Source organism: Lemur catta, chromosome 1 (assembly GCF_020740605.2).
Source record: "Lemur catta isolate mLemCat1 chromosome 1, mLemCat1.pri, whole genome shotgun sequence".
NCBI lineage: Eukaryota > Metazoa > Chordata > Mammalia > Primates > Lemuridae > Lemur > Lemur catta.
In genome coordinates this window covers 145507081-145526483 of record NC_059128.1, presented here as the reverse complement: position 1 = coordinate 145526483, position 19403 = coordinate 145507081, and the positions used below count along the sequence as shown (strand labels likewise).

The 19403-nt window shown below is 39.2% G+C and overlaps 2 protein-coding genes across 3 annotated transcripts in view; one reads left to right on the top strand and one right to left on the bottom strand.

Annotated features, from left to right (window-relative positions):
- Positions 1-996: 996 nt before the first annotated feature.
- On the bottom strand, positions 997-19043 carry EPM2AIP1 (EPM2A interacting protein 1). The gene is made up of 2 exons (XM_045537037.1): positions 16073-19043; positions 997-2057 (listed from the first exon to the last, which is right to left on the bottom strand). The coding sequence occupies exon 1, from the start codon at positions 18692-18694 to the stop codon at positions 16883-16885; it is 1812 nt and encodes a 603-aa protein (XP_045392993.1). The 5' UTR covers positions 18695-19043; the 3' UTR covers positions 997-2057; positions 16073-16882.
- The window catches only part of MLH1 (mutL homolog 1), a 50827-nt gene continuing 50365 nt past the window's right edge, over positions 18942-19403 (top strand). Inside the window, exon 1 of one of the 2 annotated variants that reach the window (XM_045536813.1) lies at positions 18942-19275. In XM_045536813.1, the coding sequence (XP_045392769.1) occupies positions 19160-19275 (116 nt within the window). In that variant the 5' untranslated portion in view covers positions 18942-19159. The remainder of the gene's footprint in view (positions 19276-19403) is intronic. The other variant, XM_045536822.1, reaches the window with a different exon arrangement.

Sequence of the window (19403 nt, the reverse complement as noted above, 5' to 3'; positions counted from 1 at the left end):
TGACAAGCTTATTTCACTTAGCATAATGCCCTTGGGGTTCGTTTATATTGTAGCATATGTCAAAATGTCTTTCCTTTTTAAGGCTAAATACTATTCCATTGTATGTATATACCACATTTTGTTTATGCATTCATTTGTCAAACACTTGGGTTGCTTCCACCTTTTGTCTATTGTGAATAATGCTGCTATGAAAATGTTAGAGTCCTTGTTTTCACTTCTTTTGGGTATGTACCCAGAAGTGGAATTGCTGGTATTACCGAAAGTTCGGTACTTGTCCCCATAGCCAAACAAAGAATGAGGACAAGTGGTTTGAGGAAAAGGAAAGAGACATTTATTAATTTGCTGGCAAATGAGGAAGATGGCAGACTCTCATGTTAAAGTAATATCATCCTCCCTTTAAGCAGAAATACAAAGCTTTTAAAGGGAGTTTTCAGCTTCAGACTATTGTTGTTTAACTATAGCATCTCCAGTGAAGACAACCTCTCCTCAGACAATTCTGTTGAGCCATCTCCTGTAATACAAAGAACAAAGAAACATTCCTTTGCCCTTCTGATTACTGAACTTGGGCAAGAATGCAGGTTTTAATTCCCAAAAGGTGGGAGGGGGGTTGTTAAGAAGACAACTTGTAATACATTTTTCCCTTTTTCAGGCCCTTACTTCTGTTACACTGGGTTATATGGTAATTCTATTTTTAATTTTTGAGTAACTGCTATACTGTTTTCCATAGTAGCTGCACTATTTTACATTCCCAACTACACAGCACAAATGTTCCAATTTCTCCACATCCCCCTCAACATTTACTCTCTGATTTTTTTGATAGTAGCCATCTTATTGGGTGTAAACGTGATTCATGTTTTAAAATATTTTTATTGTGGAATTTTCAAACATACACAAAAGATGAAAGACCTCCAAGTACCCACCCACAAGCTTTAAGAATCATTAACATTTGGTAGCTGGTGGAAAAAAAGATATATATATATATATATATATGCTGGACATAGTTTGTTTCTATTCCAACAGAGGAACTCCTCCCCACTGTGGGTCTCCTTTCTTACAGGACAAATGACGAAGGGACCTCATCAACGGCAGAGTAAACAGGCTGATGGCAGGCAGTCTGGGATTGGAGATGACAGTTATTCATAAGAGTTGTCTAGGAAAGTCAGCTACCTTGCACCTGGGGACCTTAAATCCTGTGGTATTCTACAAGCCCTTGATAAGTGAGGGAAGCTACCAATGCCATGAGAAACTGAGTATAGGATAGGAGCTGTGTAGTACATAATTTAACCTTATCCAAAAAAGGGATCGGGCCTTTCCATTTGGTTTCTGGGAAGTAATTTCTAAGCTCTTGGAATACTGTGCCTGATAGGATTATTTTTACTTGGGGCTTTTGGCCACACCCAATAGTCTAACAATATGATTTAGAATGGGGGATGACCATACCAGAAAGACAAACAGTGTGATTTATGTTGGGGGCTTTGGGTCATACTCAGAGGGGCTGAAGACTGGGGATGGAAGTCAGTCACCTGGGCAATCAATCATACCTACATAATGGAACCCAGTAAAAACTTTGGGCATTGAGGCTTGGGTGAGTCTACCTGGCTGACAATACTCTGTGCCTATGGTCCCACATTAATGCCAGGAAAGTAACACATCCAGACTCCATGTTTGGTACTCCTTGTTTAGAATCTCCTTGTTGGCACTTTCCCAAACTCTGCCCTATGTGCTTCTTTCCTGGACTGATTTTAATCTGTATCCTTTTCCTATAATAAACCATAATCATAAGTATATCAGCTTTCAGTGAGTTCTGTGAGTCTTTTTAGCAAATTATTAAACCTGAGTGTAGTTTGAACTTCCACTTGTGTTAGAAGTGAGGGCAGTCTTGTATAGATGGTGTTCTCTCTCGTTCTGCAGTTGACTCTCTCCCCACAGGTGCCATCATTCCATTAAGGAAAAGGATGAGAGCCTAGCTAGTTCTTTCTCTGAACAATCTGCAGAGAGAGCCCAGGATTAATCCCAGATAGTGAGCACCCAGCATTAATTCCAGATAGTCTGGCACCCTGTTAACAAAAGGAAAAATGAAAATGAGACTTATCATATAGTTTTTTCTTGAGAAGCAATACTTTCTTTTTATATATAAAACATAAAATTAAATAAAAAATAAAAAGCAACCTAAAACTTGCCCCAAAAGGAAACAAATAAACTTAAATGAATATCAAGTTGGTGATATAACCATACACACAAAAATACTTATTTTAATTGGCTTTAGAGCACAATATTTTGACTGTACAAGAATGTGGAATATATTGTAAAGACAACTGAACTACACAGAAATCCCAACTTCATTTGGTAATCTGTTAGTAATATTATTAAATTATTTAAAATATTGTTATTTTGAAAGTATTTTGATATAGGAAAAACCTTTGATATTATAGGGAAAATATTATGCTAATATTTTAGAAACAAATATTTTGAGTACAAAAGAAAAAGAAATACAAGTACAAAATCAAAGACGTTAAGTAAAATTTCTGTAATGTTAAATTGGAAAAGTCAATATGATCTTATTTTTTCTCATCAATAATATGTATTTCTCACCTGAGAAACAAGGAGAGTAAAAAAAGAAAAGAAAAAAAATACGTATTTCTTAGCTCTGCAAACTGGAAAGACCTAGAAGCAATGATAGCACATGAAAAACAAGCAACATTAACATCCTAATTGTGGTCTCTGACTACCATTCTGTATTTCAAGGAGCTGGGGCTTCCTACCATGTAAGGAGTAGGAATATAAAGATGAGCCTGAAACGTCTTGTACAGAAATGTATGAAAGCTATCAAAGACTAATGAGGTTATAACAAAGGATACAGGAAGAAACTCAATAAAAGCTCCCCAGCCAGGCAAGGTGGTGTGTCCCTGTAGCCCCAGCTACTCCTGCTGAGGCAGGAGGATCACTTGAGCCCAGGAGTTTGGGGCTGTAGTGCACCATGACCACACTTGTGATTAGCCACTGGACTCCAGCTGGAAAACATAGCCAGACTTTTTTTAAAAAGCTCCCAGTGATGGTGCCTTCCTCAAAGATGAGGCAACATAAGTAATAAGCACCAAAAGAAATAATGACCGCAAACTGAAATAACTAAAAATATGAAAATATTTTTCATATTATGAAAATATGAAAATCCGTAAGTTTATATATTATTAAAAAGTCCACAAGTGAAAAACAGGAGAGAGACACTAAATCCTAACTTTGAAAATTAGTAATTAAAGGGGAAGAATTAAGCATTTATTCTGCCTTCAACAATTATTTAATGAAGACCTCTTAGGGACAGGCACTGGTCTGGGCACTAGAGATTCAGCAGTAAAGCAAAATAAATTTCCTCATGGATCTTGTCTGTGACTCCTTTGCATGTCTACTTTAAACAATATTTCAAAGTAACCAAATAGTCCTAGTTAATAAGAAAAAGTTCTGCTTTACAGAAAAAATTCAGCTAATAAATAAGTGTAGAAGGAATGATAAAGTTAGAAAAATCACTATATTGCAAATCCTAATGAAACAACAGACCCAGACAACAATAACCAATGGATCAAAACCACTGGGCGGAAGACTGATAGGGAACCTGTTAATGGCAGGATCAGGCTGTAACTATCTGAACCCGCTGACCAATCTCATCATTACTAAACCACCTTTTCAGTATTCTAGCCAGAATAGTTAAACCCGAATCTAATCAAGCCTTTAGAACTAACTTCAAGATTACACGAAATACGGAGGATAGAGGAACAAATTAAATAACACAACAAGGAAGAAAACCAACAAATCTAGAATGTGGCATATTCTATCCAACTGACCTGGTTTCTTCAACAAGACAATTGCATGAAAAAAATGGGGAACAGGCAGAGGGACTCCTCTGGACTAAATGACATTTAAGAGACACAATAACCAAATATGATGTGTAGACCCTGTTTGGATCCTGATTTGAAGAAACTAACTGTAAAAAGTTGTTTTTTAAAAAGTCATTTTTGTAAACAACCGGGAAAATTTGGATATCATCTAGGCATTAGGTTTTGCCAAAAAGTTATTATCAGGGCCGGGCGCGGTGGCTCACGCCTGTAATCCTAGCTCTGGGAGGCCGAGGCGGGTGGATCGCTCGAGGTCAGGAGTTCGAGACCAGCCTGAGCAAGAGTGAGACCCCGTCTCTACTAAAAATAGAAAGAAATTATCTGGCCAACTAAAAATATATATACAAAAAAATTAGCCGGGCATGGTGGCTCATGCCTGTAGTCCCAGCTACTCGGGAGGCTGAGGCAGTAGGATCGCTTAAGCCCAGGAGTTTGAGGTTGCTGTGAGCTAGGCTGATGCCATGGCACTCACTCTAGCCCGGGTAACAAAGTGAGACTCTGTCTCAAAAAAAAAAAAAAAAAAATTATTATCAGGTGTGACAATGGCATTGTAATTAATAAGATTATGTTGTTTTTTAGAGATGAAATAAGACCTTCAGTGCTAAAGGAGGTATCTCAGTGACACAACACGGCATTTACATGAGTCAAATAAGAATTCAAGGCAATAAAAGGCATAATATAGGCCTTAGAAATTTACTTTATATTTATAACGGGTTTGATGTACAATGAGTACAGGTTAATTACTAACCAAGGTGTAAAAATATTCAACTCAAGGATACAGAAAATATAATCTAATGGAAAAAAGAAAATAGGAAGAATAAATTTTAAAAAGCAGAAATCAATAAATTAAAAAATAACACTAATATATAAATGCAGTAGCAAACTCTTTGAAAGGGACAAAAATAAATCTGTAGTGAAGCTAATTAAAAAGAGAAAGCCCAGGCCGGGTGCGGTGGCTCACGCCTGTAATCCTAGCCCTCTGGGAGGCCGAGGCAGGTGGATCGCTCGAGGTCAGGAGTTTGAGACCAGCCTGAGCAAGACCCCGTCTCTACTAAAAATAGAAATAAAAATTATCTGGACAACTAAAAATATATATAGAAAAAATTAGCCGGGCATGGTGGCGCATGCCTGTAGTCCCAGCTACTCGGGAGGCTGAGGCAGAAGGATCGCTTAAGCCCAGGAGTTTGAGGTTGCTGTGAGCTAGGCTGACACCACCGCACTCACTCTAGCCCGGGCAACAAAGTGAGACTCTGTTTTAAAAAAAAAAAAAAGAGAAAGCCCAAAGATTAGGAATGAGAGAGACAGTATTATAACTAGAGATATAGAAGAGAAAAAAAATGCTATAAACAACTCATTAAATTTGAAAACCTTAATTCAATGGAAAATTTCCTAGAAAAATCCAAAAAACTGAAATTAGTTGAATATGTATAAGAGAAGAAATGGATATGTTCTCAAAGAACTACCTAAAGTGGCACCAGTCCCATTCTTTAAAAAAAAACAAAACAATATTTGTATTGATGCATAATAGATGTACATAGTTTCTGGGTACATGTGATAATTTAATACATTCATATAATTTATAAAGATCAAATTAGTTTCCTAGGGATATCCATCATCTTAAATATTTGTCTTTTTTTTTATGCTAGAAACAGTCAAATTATTCTCTTCCAGCTACTTTGAAATGTACAATAGATTACTACAAACTATAGTCACCCTGCTGATCTATCAAACACTAGGTCTTATTTCTTCTATCAAACCACATATTTGTGCCCATTAATCAACCTTTCTTCATCCTCCTCTCTCCTCTATCCTTTCCAGCCTCTGATAACCACCAATCTACTCTCTATCTTCATGAGATCCACTTTTCTAGCTCCAAAATATGAGTGAGAGTATTTGATATTTGTCTTTCTGTGCTTGGCTTATTTCACTTAACATTATGACCTACAGTTACATGCATGTTGGTGAAAATGACAGGATTTCATTCTTTTTATGGATTAATAATATTCCATTGTGTATATGTACCACATTTTCTTTATCCATTCATCTGTCAATAGACACTCAGGTGGATTCCATATTTGGGCCATTGTGAATAGAGCTGCAATAAACACAGGAGTGCAATATCCATATATTGATTTCCCTTCTTTTGGATACATACCCAGTAGTGGAATAACTGGATCATATGGTAGTTCTATTTTTATTTTTTGAAGAACCTCCCTACTGTTCTCCACAGTGGCTATACTAATTTACATTCCCACCAACAGTATATGAGGGTTCCCCTTTCTCCACGTCCTTGCCAGCATCGGTTTACCACCATGGTTTTTTCTTTTTTAAGACAGGGTCTCACTCTGTTGATCAGGCTAGAGTGCAATGGCATCATCATAGCTCACTGCAACCTCAAACTCCTGGGCTCAAGCAATCCTCCTGCCTCAGCCTCCTGAGTAGTTGGGACTACAGGTACGTGCCACCACGACCAGCTAATTTTTCTATTTTTTTGGTAGAGATAGGGTCTTGCTAAGTTGCCCAGGCTGGTCTCGAACTCCTGGCCTCAAGTGATCCTCCCATCTTGGCCTCTCAAAGTGCTAGGATTACAGATGTGAGCCACCATGCCTGGCCTGTCTTTTTGATATAAACCATTTTAACTGAGGAGTGATATCTCATTGTTGTTTTGATTCGCATTTCTCTGATGATTAGTGATGTTGAGCATTTTTTCATATACCTATTGGCTATTTGTATGTCTTCTTTTGAGAAATGTCTATTCAGATCTTTTGCCCATTTTTAATTGGATTATTAGGGTTTTTTTGCTACTGAGTTGTTTGAGCTCCTAATTCTGGTTATTAATCCCTTGTTCTGGATGGTTTGAAAATATTTTCTCCTCTTCTGTGGGTTGTCTTTTCACTTTATTGATTGTTTCCTTTGCTGTGCAGAAGGTTTTTAGCTTGATGTAATCACATTTGTCTATTTTGCTTTCGTTGCCTGTGACTTTGAGGTTTCACACACAAAAAAAAATCTTCACCCAGCCCATTGTCCTGGAGCATTTCCCCAGTGTTTTCATCTAATAGCTTCATGGTTTCACATCTTTAATCCATTTTGATCTGATTTTTGTGTATGGTGAGAGTTAGGGGTCTATTTTCATTCTTCTGCATGTGAATATCCAGTTTTCCCAGCACCACTTATTGAAAAGACTGTCCGTTATCCATTATATGTTCTTGGCACCTTTGTCAAAGATGAGTTGGCCGGATGGATTTATGTCTATGTTCTCTACTCTGTTCCAATGGTGTGTCTGTTTTAATGGCAGTGCCATGCTGATTTGGTTACTATAGCTTTGCAGTGAATGCTGAAGTCAGGTAGTATGATTCCTCTAGCTTTGTTCTTTTTGTTCAGGATTGCTTTTGCTCTACAGAGTCTTTTGAGGTTCCACATACATGTTAGGATTTTTTTTTTCTATTTCTGTGAACAATATCATTGCTATTTTGACAGGGATTGCGCTGAATCTGTAGATTGTGTTGGGTAGTATGGTCATTTTAACAATATTAATTTTTCCAATCCATGAGCATGGAATATCTGTCCATTTTTGGTGTCCTCTTCAATTTATTTCATGATTTATAGTTTTCCTTGTATAGATCTTTCACTTCTTTGGTTAAATGGATTCCTAGGTATTCTATACTTTTTATAGCTCTGTAAATGGGATTGCATTCTTGATTTCTTTTTCAGATTGTTCACTGTTGGCATAAAGAAATGCTACTGACTTTTGTATGTTGATTTTGTGTCCTGCAACTTTACTTGATTGGTCTATAAGTTCTAATAGTTTTTTTGGTAGACTCTTTAGGTTTTTCTAAGTATAAGATCACATCATCTGTGAACAAGGCTAATTTGACTTCTTCCTTTCCGGTTTGGATGTGCTTTACTTCTTTCTCTTGCCTAATTGCTCTGGCCAGTCCTGTTCTTTTCAGATAAATTTTTTCAAACCCTCTAGGAACAGGTAATATTTGTGCTTTTTAAACATTTCAGAATAACATCAAAATATAAAATTTTTCTAATTTGTATTATATATCTAACATATTGATAATTTCAATGAATTCTAGATTCCTGGGGGATTTCTGTGTAGGCACTGAGAGACACCCTGTCTTAGCCATTGCTAGCCAGAACCAAAGGGAAGACTGTGAGGATTCTGAGGTCTTCCACCAAGAAAACAGTTTCTTAAAAGGAATGGAGGCATGGCGCCTGTTGAGAAATAACAGCAATAGAGTGGGAAAAGTACTAGAACAGATAAAAAAAAAAAAAACACCTGGGCTTTTGTCTTGGTTCTGCTATGTAACAGGATAACATTAACCACCTCTCTAGGACCCAATTTCTTTACATTGCAAAGGAGTTGGAATAAACTATCTTTCTATGGATCTTTTAACACTCGGCTCCATAAATTCTTATTCAGAGGAGTCAATGAGAACCCTGATAATTGAAGACAATAAACTCACTGGACGGCTTTAAATAAGACAACTTTTGGTGTGCCTGCCCAGCTCAAATCCTTCTAAAGTCTCCTTTCTCAGCCCATCCAAACTGCAGGACTGGGAATCTGTAGCTATATTAGAGAAAAATATCTTTCCGTTCACAACCATGAAGAAAAATAAGCAGTTGAAGCTAGTGTTCAGAGAAAATGAAGCAGATGTGCAAAAGGTCACAAACAAGAACCATGAGAATAAGAAATTCATTTTGGTTTACTGCTGAATCTCCAGTGCCCAGATCAGTGCCTAGACCTGGCAGGCCTTCATTAAATAATTGTTAAATAACCACTGAATTTCATTCCTCCACATTGCTTCCATGAGCTACTCCTGTATTTCTCTAATTCCTATATTTTTTTCTCCCTTTGACTAGTGCAGGTTGCTTTCTTACAACCAGAAAGCCCTAGCAAATACATTATGGATGATGTCCCCAACCCCTAGGCCGTGGACTGGTATCAGTCTGTGACTTGTTAGGGACTGGGCAAGAGAGCTCTGCTACCCACCCCCAGCCCCATCCGTGGAAAAATTGTCTTCCATGAAACTTAGGAACAGGGATGGGGAGCACAGTAGGAGGTGAGCGTCAGGCAAGTGAGGAGTGAGCTTATTTATAGGTGCTCCCCATCACTCCTATCACCCCCTGAGCTGTGCCTTCTCCCTCCCCCTCCTGTCCTCCTACCGTGACCATGTCCCCCCATCCCCACCACTCCAGGAAAAATAGTCTTCCATGAAATGGGTCCCTGGTGCCAAAAAGGTTGGGGACCACTGCATTATAGGACTCTCCCCCTCCATAACCACTACTCACTTCACTACAGGTATATGGCAGGCCTCAGGAAAGACAATATCAAAGACTGGGTTGCCACAAGTTCCTGCCCAGGATTATAGAATTGGCACATAAAGAGACTGGTCAGTTGGTCAGTAGCACTAGAGTGGGGTAGTGATGGAAGCCAGGGAGGTGTACAAAGTCTGGCTGGAAAGTGATAAGAAAGCAGATGCAGAGAAGGAAGTAGACAATAGTGGTTCTGAGAGACATCCCCATATTTTCCTGCCATAGACTGTCTGTGCCCCTCCCCATGCTTATATAGAAAATCCTAATCCTCAATGTGATGGTATTAAGAGGTGAGACCTATGGCAGGCAATTAGGTTATAAGAGTAGAGCTCCATGATGGGATTGGTGCTCTTATAAAAAGACACAAGAGACTTTGTTTTCTCTCTCTCTGCCATATTAGGATATAATTAGAAGACAGTCATCTATAAATTAGCAGAAGTGGTCCCTCACTGGACACTGAGACTAGAGGCACCTTGGACTTCTTAGAACTGAGAAATGTGTTTGTTGTGTAATCCATCCAGTCTATGGTAATTTGTTATAGCAGTTTGCACTGAGACACCTCCTTTCATTAAAGTCCTTTCCCCCTTGAGTAAATTTCCCTTCTTTAGTCAAAACCAAAGGCAAGGCCAGGCGCGGTGGCTCACACCTGTAATCCTAGCACTCTGGGAGGCTGAGGCAGGTGGATTGTTTGAGCTCAGGAGTTCGAGACCAGCCTGAGCAAGAGGGAGACCCTGTCTCTACTAAAAATAGAAATTACATAGACAGCTAAAAATATACATAGAAAAATTAGCTGGGCATGGTGGCACATGCCTGTAGTCCCAGCTACTCGGGAGGCTGAGGCAGGAGGATTGCTTGAGCCCAGCCAGGAGTTTAAGATTGCTGTGAGCTAGGCTGATGCCACGGCACTCTAGCCCGGGCAACAGAGTGAGACTCTGTCTCAAAAAAAAGCCAAAGGCAAACTTTTAGGAGTGATGTCTGTTATCTTGATCATGATGATGGCTGCACATTTTTATATGTATGTCAAAACAAATCAAATTTTATACTTTAAATATATGCAGTTTCTTGTACCTCAATAAAGTAAAAAATGTGGAGAGTTTAATAACTGGATTCTTTATTTTATAACCACCAACAATGGTACATTTAAGGAGGTTCCTTATTACCTGTGCTATTTTGGACTTAATATCAGTACTTTTTTATTTCACTGCCTTCCCTCCCACCCACCCACCCCCCACCTAACCCTCATAGAAGTGAACAATGATGATAGTGTCTTAAGTTGGTATACTTTAATTCATAATCAGAACTAATATGCAAGATGGCATACATTTCTTGAATTTATCAAGGTTTTGTATTTTAATCTCTAAATCTCTTCCAGGACTTAAACATTAGTATAAACTAGGGAAACCGATTTAACATAAACCAGTGCTATGGCTTATGTCAAAATTATCTACTTAGATTACACCTTCTTTTAGGTACAGGGCCAAATCATTTATCTTGATTCCCAAATTTACAAGCACTATGTCTGGTACAGAGCAGAGTGAGGAGATATAAGAAGGACAAAGGATATGATGTAAGATGGGGTAGGAAGAAAAAGTGTGTTTGCAGGTTATTTGTGGGTACAGATTATGTAGGGCTTTATAGTCCATGATAAAGATATTAGATTTTATTCCGATTGTAACACAAAGCCATACAAAGCCATTAGAGGATTTTGAGCAGTGAAGTGGCAATGTCTGATTTATATTTTTAAATAAGAATCATTCAGATGTTGTGTGAATAAACTGTATGAGGGAAATATGGAAGCAGGGTTTATACCAAAGAGTATACCATGAAGAATGGGTGTACATGTTTTCACTGAAAGACAGATAAAAATAATTTTCATAGCAACTTTATTCATAATGACCACAAACTGGAAACAACCTAAATCTCTATCAACTATAGAGTAGATTAATAAATTGTGGTACAATCATGCAATGGAATAGTACACAGAAGTAAAACGTGAACTGCTGCTATGTACAACATGGATTACTCTCCAAGACATAATGTTGGAACAAAAGACATAAGAGTACATATAATCATACCACTTACATAAAGTTTTAAAATAGGCAAAACTAGTCCACGGTGACAAAGGTCAGAATAGTGGTTATCTGTGTGTGGGGGAACAGCTTAAGGGCACATACTGAGGTGCTAGAAATATTCTGTATCATGACCTGGGTGGTACATTCAAGGATGTATATAAAAATCTAAGATGTACGCTTAGAATTTGCACACTTTTACCTCAATAAAATGGAAAAAATGTATTGAAAGTATATAAATTATGAAGAGATATAACAATATGTTAACCAGTAGTATTATCTTCCAAACATTTCTGGTCTTCCTTCCAGGTACATGGAAGGATTACACTCCTCCTAGAACTTTCCTGTGGCTTCGTGATTTGCTATGGCCAATAACAGTGCTTTAAGGGAGTTTAAGTTTTTTGCCATACTCTTTGTTCATTTCCCAGAGTGAGAAGCTATCCGTTTTGTCATGCTGAGTCCCAGAATGAGGGCAACTCAGAACACAAATTAACGAACTTTTTGTGTAAAGGGCCACACAATATTTTAGGCCTTGTGAGACACACATTCTCCGTCCAACTACTGAACTCTGCTATTGTAGAACAAAAGTAGCAACAGCTAGTACGTAAATGAATGGACAAGGCTGTATTCTAATAAAACTTTATTCACAGAAACCGGCACCTAGATGGATTTTGTTCATGGGCCATAGTTTGCCAACCCCTGACCTAGCCAAACTGCAAAAGACAAGCTGTATGAGACAATCAGATTTTGCAATTGTTACCCAATGACAACCTAGCCCATCCTGACACTGAAAATGTTTCCCCATTGAAAAAAAAAAAAACCCAAAGTACTAAACATTGGCCTAATGGTTAGTTGGCAGGCATTCAGAAAATTGCCATTGGAGGATGGAAGAAATGACTTAGGGCAATTTTTACTATGAAGAAGTGAAATTACTCCTTGAAATAACCTGAAAGGCAGATAATCCACCCTTTACTAAAGAAAGACAGAAAAACAAAATATTTTATAGCTGCTGTTGGCTGCACTTGACCAAATGTACAGAAAAGTGAAGAATTCAGAAAATAACTGGTCAGTTTGCAGGCAGATGTGAAAGGGAAGAGAGGATTCACAAATTCAAGTACTTGCTAGGTAGAATGAGGCAACTTTTCCATGACAAAAATTAAGACAAAAATGAGAAATCTTTGAGACCAAAGGTTAGTTAAAACCCAGTTTTGCAGCAAGGATCATAAAGCCCTACTGTTCAGTACTCTGAGTAAGTTAATGTGCCTCAGACTAAAAGTCCAACAAAGATTACAACACTAATTAATCCCTTAATTGGACAAAATGGCTTAAGGAAAAAGTGACTAAGGATATGGCTCTCCCACTGAAGCCTGAAAGGCCTCAGGTACCCAAAAATTAAGGTCAGAGATGCATGGGAACAAGAAGGCAAAGAAATATAGCAAATCTAAAAAGTACAAATTAACTAGATGTCACTTTTGGGTCATGTCCCATGGGGAGGTGATGAGGACATAATGCAGGTATGAAAGCAAATGAACTGAATATCTTGTGGCCAGAAGGGCTCAATCTTTCTTTTTTTAGATTTACTTACTTTTAAATCCCAGAGGAGCCAAAAATCATTTGTAAAGGAAAGTAGCAAGTAAATAGATGCCATTTTCTCCTAGGGTTGATGGCTACGAAAGGAAAAATGATTATTAACTAAACAGCATTATTTTTTCCCAATACTGAATGTAACTTTTTAATTACTGAAATATTGTCTTAGGTCACTAAACAGTCATCCAATCTTTTCCCGCTATATGTAGGTTCCTTTGGAAATCTAAAAAAAAAAAAAAAAAGACTCTTTTTGCTCACAAAGGGCAGGAAAAAAAATTAAGACTCCGTATCATGAATACATAAACTTAATATTACACAGTGGACTTACGTGAATACAACTGGGTTTAAATCCTGACTTTACTACTTACTATATTTACAAGGGAAAATTGCAATTTCACTTTCTTTCCATAACAACATTCACATAATAAACATATGAACCACATGCCAAGCCAAGTACTGCACTAAATTCCGGGAATACAATGAAGTCCCTAGTCACAAAGAACTTAGCTTCATTTCTTAATTTGTAATATGTGGACAAAAATTACCTAGTGAACAGTCTAAGGCAGGATGTAAAGGTTGAATGAGACTGTCAAAGAGCTTCAAGGATTGTAAAACACTACACAAATATTCATTTATCCAAACATTTATTGAAATGCCAGGCACTGTGCTAAGCACTAGAGATAGAACACTGAACAAGGCTTATACGGTCCCGACCCTTATAAAACTTACAGTCTAGCAGTGATCAATAAGCAGTAAGTAACAATAAAGTGTGCTGTGTATGGGGAAAAACAGGGTGTTTAGGGAATGCATAGTAAGGGCACCTAGTCTAGAGGGCATCAATGAAGGCTTCCTAGATGAAATGGCATATAAATAGACACCTAAAAGATGAAGAAAAATTTGTATTGTATCCTAAGAGCAATGGTAAAAGCAGTGGAGTGATGCGATCACATAAGTCTTTTGGAACAATTCAGCTGCAGTGTGGAAAGCAATAAAAATCAGAGAAAGGGAGACTAATGAGGAGGCTGTTGCTATAATTTAAGTTGATGGCCTGATTAGGATAGTACTAGCACTGGAGAATTGGGAAGTCATGGACTCAGTTTTTAGCTTGAGCAAGGGCAACTGAATGATTGGTGGTGGTAGTGCCATTTACTGGAAGAGGGAACAGGAGAGGAGGAGCAGGGTTGGGGCAAGATCGACAACAAGTAGTGCCTGTGAGACAGCAAAGTGGATTTATGTTAGCAATTAGATAAACGAATTAGGAAAGGTCTAGAAAGGAGACGAATTTGGAAGTCATTTGCATACAGGTGGTAACTGAAGCCATGGAAGGAGATGAAATCAGCTAGGAAGAAGATGTAGACTAACACAGCCTAAAACAAAATTTTTTAAAAATCCTAAGAACAGATTATTTAAAGAAAGAGGTGCCTGCAAAGAAGACTAGAAAGCATACCTGGAGATGGTATCTGCTCAAAATTAATCCCAAGTATTTAAAAGGAAGGTAAGAATATTGACAAAGACTTAGCAAGCTTGGTAGAGCAGTTTGAGTGGCAATATAGGAGACTGGGAATACAAATCTTTCAAGAAAACTAGTAGGAATGAGATATAGGGCAGTAACTGGTAAGGACAGAGTTTTTAAAAAACGATGCTTATTTTAACTATATTCACTGATACAACAGGACCAGTAACAACTACAATGTTTATAAAAAAAGAAAGACTGACATGCAGTTACAGAATTAATACAGAAAACAGTAAAATACATTTTTTTTTTTTTTACAAATAAGACTAGTTATAGCAAATTCTCTATAGTTGAGGGTCAATTTAAAATACTTGGCTTATATCTCCCCCCTACTCAGTGACTATATGATGCAAACTAATTTTATTATCACCTCAAGCAAAACATACTGGAACTTCACAAAATATACAAGATTTCAATATCTGAGGAACTGGGGTTAGAAAGTAGAAGTGGTTTTCAGGTCTCCCAATCTTTCTCTCAAGTAATAAAGCATCTGACAGGAAAGAGAATACTCCAAGCTACTGGGAAATTACGAGTAGGCTTAGGGTTTTTTTCCTTTTTGTTATCCACTATGTTGTTTTTCCAGATATTTAAGCTTACGCTTCACTATTCTTGACAAGTATCAAGTATATACAACACTTGTTTTTCTGCCCTAATTATGTGTAACAGGATAGAGCCCTTTAATCTTATTCAAAATTAATTACTGATTTGTAAGTGCGATTGTGAGTTACTGGAACTTATCAATGCCTTTATCGCACCTTACCAACCAAACTTGGAATGTTGGAGCTAGTCTCCCCTATCAAATATCCTGTCAGTTTGCCCAAGCTGCCCTTCTAATATTGCTTCTACCGGTAATTTGCCCTGTCCCTCAAAATAAAATAATCTACATTTTGGGAGCGATAATTCTTCATTGTGCGAGCCTGTCTTACGCACTGCAGGAAGTAGGGGTCTCCAGGTTTAAATGCCTGCAGAAGCCCCTAATAAATATGACAACCAAAAAAGTGCCCCTATACATTTCTCGCCATCCTCTTTGGAAGGAGGGGTTACTGCCCCTGGTTGAAAACCACTGACAGAACTTTGGTTCTTAGGCTCTTATGGCATCTATTTTGATTGCCCAGGCACCAGTTCCTTGTAAATTCTTGGTTGTATCCTAGTTCCTTGAATCTCCTGATTAGTGACCATAGAATAATGTGTTGCAATAGTTAAGACAGGACTTTAGCACAAGAGTTTCAAAATGTACTTGAGAAGATCTATAAATATAAGTTGGGTCCTGTTTATGATTAGTTTTACATATCTGACTTTACTGTACAATTGCCTTTTCATGGTTAACATAAGTTTGAAAATTACTGTTTTGGCACAAAGCATATGTCTTAAGGCTGCTTCTTAAATACTTCTACTTGTGCACTGTCTTAAATGCAGAAAATGTGGGACAGTTACAAATTCTAGATTAAATCCATTTTCAACTTCTAACAAAATCTGATACTATAACACTTTTAAAACAAAGTATTTCCTCTAAGCCAGATTTTTTAATAAAGCAGTAACATCCATGCAGATAGGACAAAAAAGCTAACATATCTCACACTTCCCAATCCTGGAGTACAAAAATCTTTTTTCCTCCCTGTTTTTAACGGGACCAAACTTGTCTAGAGTAGGAAAAAAGAATTACTAACTAGCAACCATTAAGATTCTCTACTTACCATAGTCCTTTACTAGGCAAGCTGATAAAACAGCTCCTAGTTGTAAAAAAAATTCAGGGGAAACCCCCCAAAATTGGTTAGTCTTATCTCCCAAATTGCAGAAAATCTCCTAAATCAGCAACTTAAAAAGGATTCTTCCTTCTGTGACTAAAATTTTATTTGAGTACTTCCTCTCTTTGCAATATCACTACCATTGGGGTGGGTGAAAGGGTGGTGACAGGGAGGAAATCTGTCAATATTTAACTCAGACTCGGAAATATGTTTAAAAAACATAGTCTCAAACATTTTGATAGTTAAGACAAAATACCTTCACTGTATGTTATGTTCTCCCTTTCTAGAAATTTATGAACTTGCTATGTGAGTTTCTGCAAACTGGTTCAAACACACATTTGAGTTGATAATTTAAGACTGTATGTATCAGAATTTTAACACTTTGTTAAAATAAGAGCTAAAATTTTTGGCATATATCTTCAGAACACCTTAAAAACAGACTGCAAATTCAACTCACATTACCAATATTAAAACCTCTTTAAAATCAATTATATCATAAAAGTAAAAGATAATGACTTTTATCTTTTAAACTAAGTTTAAAAGTGGCATTCTCATGTTTCAGTCCCATGCTGCCATTTGACATGGAAAAAAAGGCAACTGTCAGAATGATCTGAATTGATCAATTTGGACTGCTGGTAATAAACTTGCTTTCTCACAATCCAAATTAGTAAACTTGAAAAATCAAACCAATTTTGGCTTTTGCAACTGAATTCTTGTTGAGTTTTTCAATGTTGTACTACAAAGGCTTATGGATTAAGATTAATTTCTTTCTCTCACAAGATCCTCCCAACCAGGCTCCATTTCAGTTGTGGCAACCCGAAGCAGGGCTTGAAGATGCTCATCTGACAATGGCTGGCTCAAAGTGTGTTGGTTTCGAGTCAAATACGAAAAAGCCTTTTCGCAGATTTGGTTGCTATCAAACAAGGATGCCACCTTACACGCAACCCCTTTGATAATTGGGTAAGATTCGGCAGAGAGTCCAGCATAGAACTGCCCCAAATCTTTGACTCTGTATTCATTCCAAAGATTAGTGTCTGCCTGAAGTTTTGTTAGCTCCACTCTTACTGAAATCGGTGCATGTTCAGGTTTAAAGTTAAATGGATTGGCAAAAAGTTCTAAGTCCTTTTTAATGAATCTGAGGTCCTTAAAATGTCTCTCAAATTCTTTTTGTAGACGACAGATCACCATCTGATACCTATCAGGATCAAATATCTTTTCATCTTCCTCATTTTGCTGTTTAAGCTCATCAACAATTTCTCCGAGGGCAGGAAAGTCTACTAGATTTTTTTCCTCAATATGTCTCTGAAAAGAATTCAGCTTAACTTCAAAAGTACAAATATGGTCAAAGGCAGCAGCAGCAAAGACTTTACTAACTCGCAATTGCTTGCTGAGCCCTCGAAGGTGTTCCATAATATCCACCAAGAAGCCAAAGTCACAAAGCCACTGCTTGTCTGAGAAATGAACTGTTGTTGCCCCTACTGAAGCCAAGAACGCTTCTAAATGTTTTCTTAGAGAAAATATTCTTTTTAAAATTCTCCCTCTTCTAAGCCAATTGTTCAGACATCGTCCATTAATCCTTTCGCTATGCTCTGATTCAGACTGAGCTATTAAAGCCTGAAATTCGGGTCGCCTAATGCCTCTGGTCTTAATCAAAACTAACCATTCGGATATGGTATTTATGATCTGATTAATATCTACATCGTAGGAGCTCAACAGTTCCAAATGAAGAAATCCTGAATAATGGATCACATTCCAACAGTTGGGGCTTACAGCCTTTTCTCTCATGTATGAGACCAGTCCTGAGTTCTCACCAATCATCCTCAAAGTGTGGGTCGTGGTTAGTCCAACCATTCGCTGCAAGCTAAGCCCTGCTGTTTGCAGGGCGTCTAGGATTGCCGACATGAGCGCACCAACACTGAAGTGGTAAGTCAGGTTGATCAAGGTCAGAAGATCTTCTTGCACCTCCAACTCAGGGGTAACACCGCGGATAAAGACCAGGAGGTAGTTCTCATACGCCACAAAAGCCTGGTCGTCCAAGGCAAGAGAATAGGCTTTAAAGTCCCTGGCTCGGGTCCAAAGCTGATTGCGTAGATTTCTGCCAATGCTCAGGGTCCTCCGTCTCGTGATCGCTGGAGATAAATCAATGCCTTGCAGGACACCTACATGCTCAGGCAGCACCTCTCTTAGCAGTGCCTCCATGCACTGGTATACAAAGTTCCCCTCACCCCAGCAGCGACCCCTCAAGGCCAAGAGGCGGCTGATGCCGAGGCCTGCACGAGCAGCTCTCTCCTCAGAAGTGACAGCGGGCACGGGCACGTCGCCCTGACGCAGACGTTCCACCAGGGCCGCGCGCTCCCCCTCCCCCACATACCGCTCGTAGTATTCGTGCTCAGCCTCGTAGTGGCGCCTGACGTCGCGTTCGCGGGTAGCTACGATAAGGCGGCGACACACCAAGCACAGGGCCCCGTCGCCCTCCGGAGGCTTCTCCATCAAGTAACGCTCGGTCCACTCGGGCCGGAAAACTCCAGCCTCGTCGACTTCCATCTTGCTCCTTTTGGGCGTCATCCACATTCTGCAGCAGGCCGCAAGACCAGGGCCAACCTCAGGCCGCAAGGAGAGAGGAGGAGTCAAAGAGCCAAACACCCCCTCAGCTCTGCGCCAGATCCCCTCAGCAGAGGGACAGCAGCCCCTGCTGCGGCATCCCTGCTCCTATTGGATGGATAGTTCGTATTCCCCCTAGCTCCTAGGAACGAACCAATAGGAAGAGCAGACAGCGATCTCTAATGCGCAAGCGCATATCCTTCTAGCTAGTGGGAAGCGGGCGCTTTACGGAGGGACGGAGAGGCCCAGGAACCCACGGAGTTGAGAAACGTGACTGACATTCAAGCTGCCCAATCAATAGCTGCCACTGGAGAGTGGGGCAGGACAGTAAAAGCCAGGGTTGAAGGAAGGACGTGGGCGCGGGGCACTGAAGTGATTGGTTGAAGGCACTTCCGGTGAGCCTCTGGACGCGACGAGGGCTCCTCTGGCGCCAAAATGTCGCTCGTGGCGGGGGTTATCCGGCGGCTGGACGAGACAGTGGTGAACCGTATCGCGGCGGGGGAAGTTATCCAGCGGCCCGCCAATGCCATCAAAGAGATGATTGAGAACTGGTACGGAGTCGAGCCGGGCTCCCTTAAAAATTACGATTTAACGGGCAGCGCCTGTGACTGGCGTGGGCACGCCTCCCTACTCTGGGCGGAGACGTGTAAAGCGCATGCCCACAGCCACGGAGGCCGTG

Bases quoted from the DNA above. Each gene is read 5' to 3' on its own strand.
- EPM2AIP1 (XM_045537037.1), bottom strand. From the start codon at position 18,694: ATGTGGATGACGCCCAAAAGGAGCAAGATGGAAGTCGACGAGGCTGGA.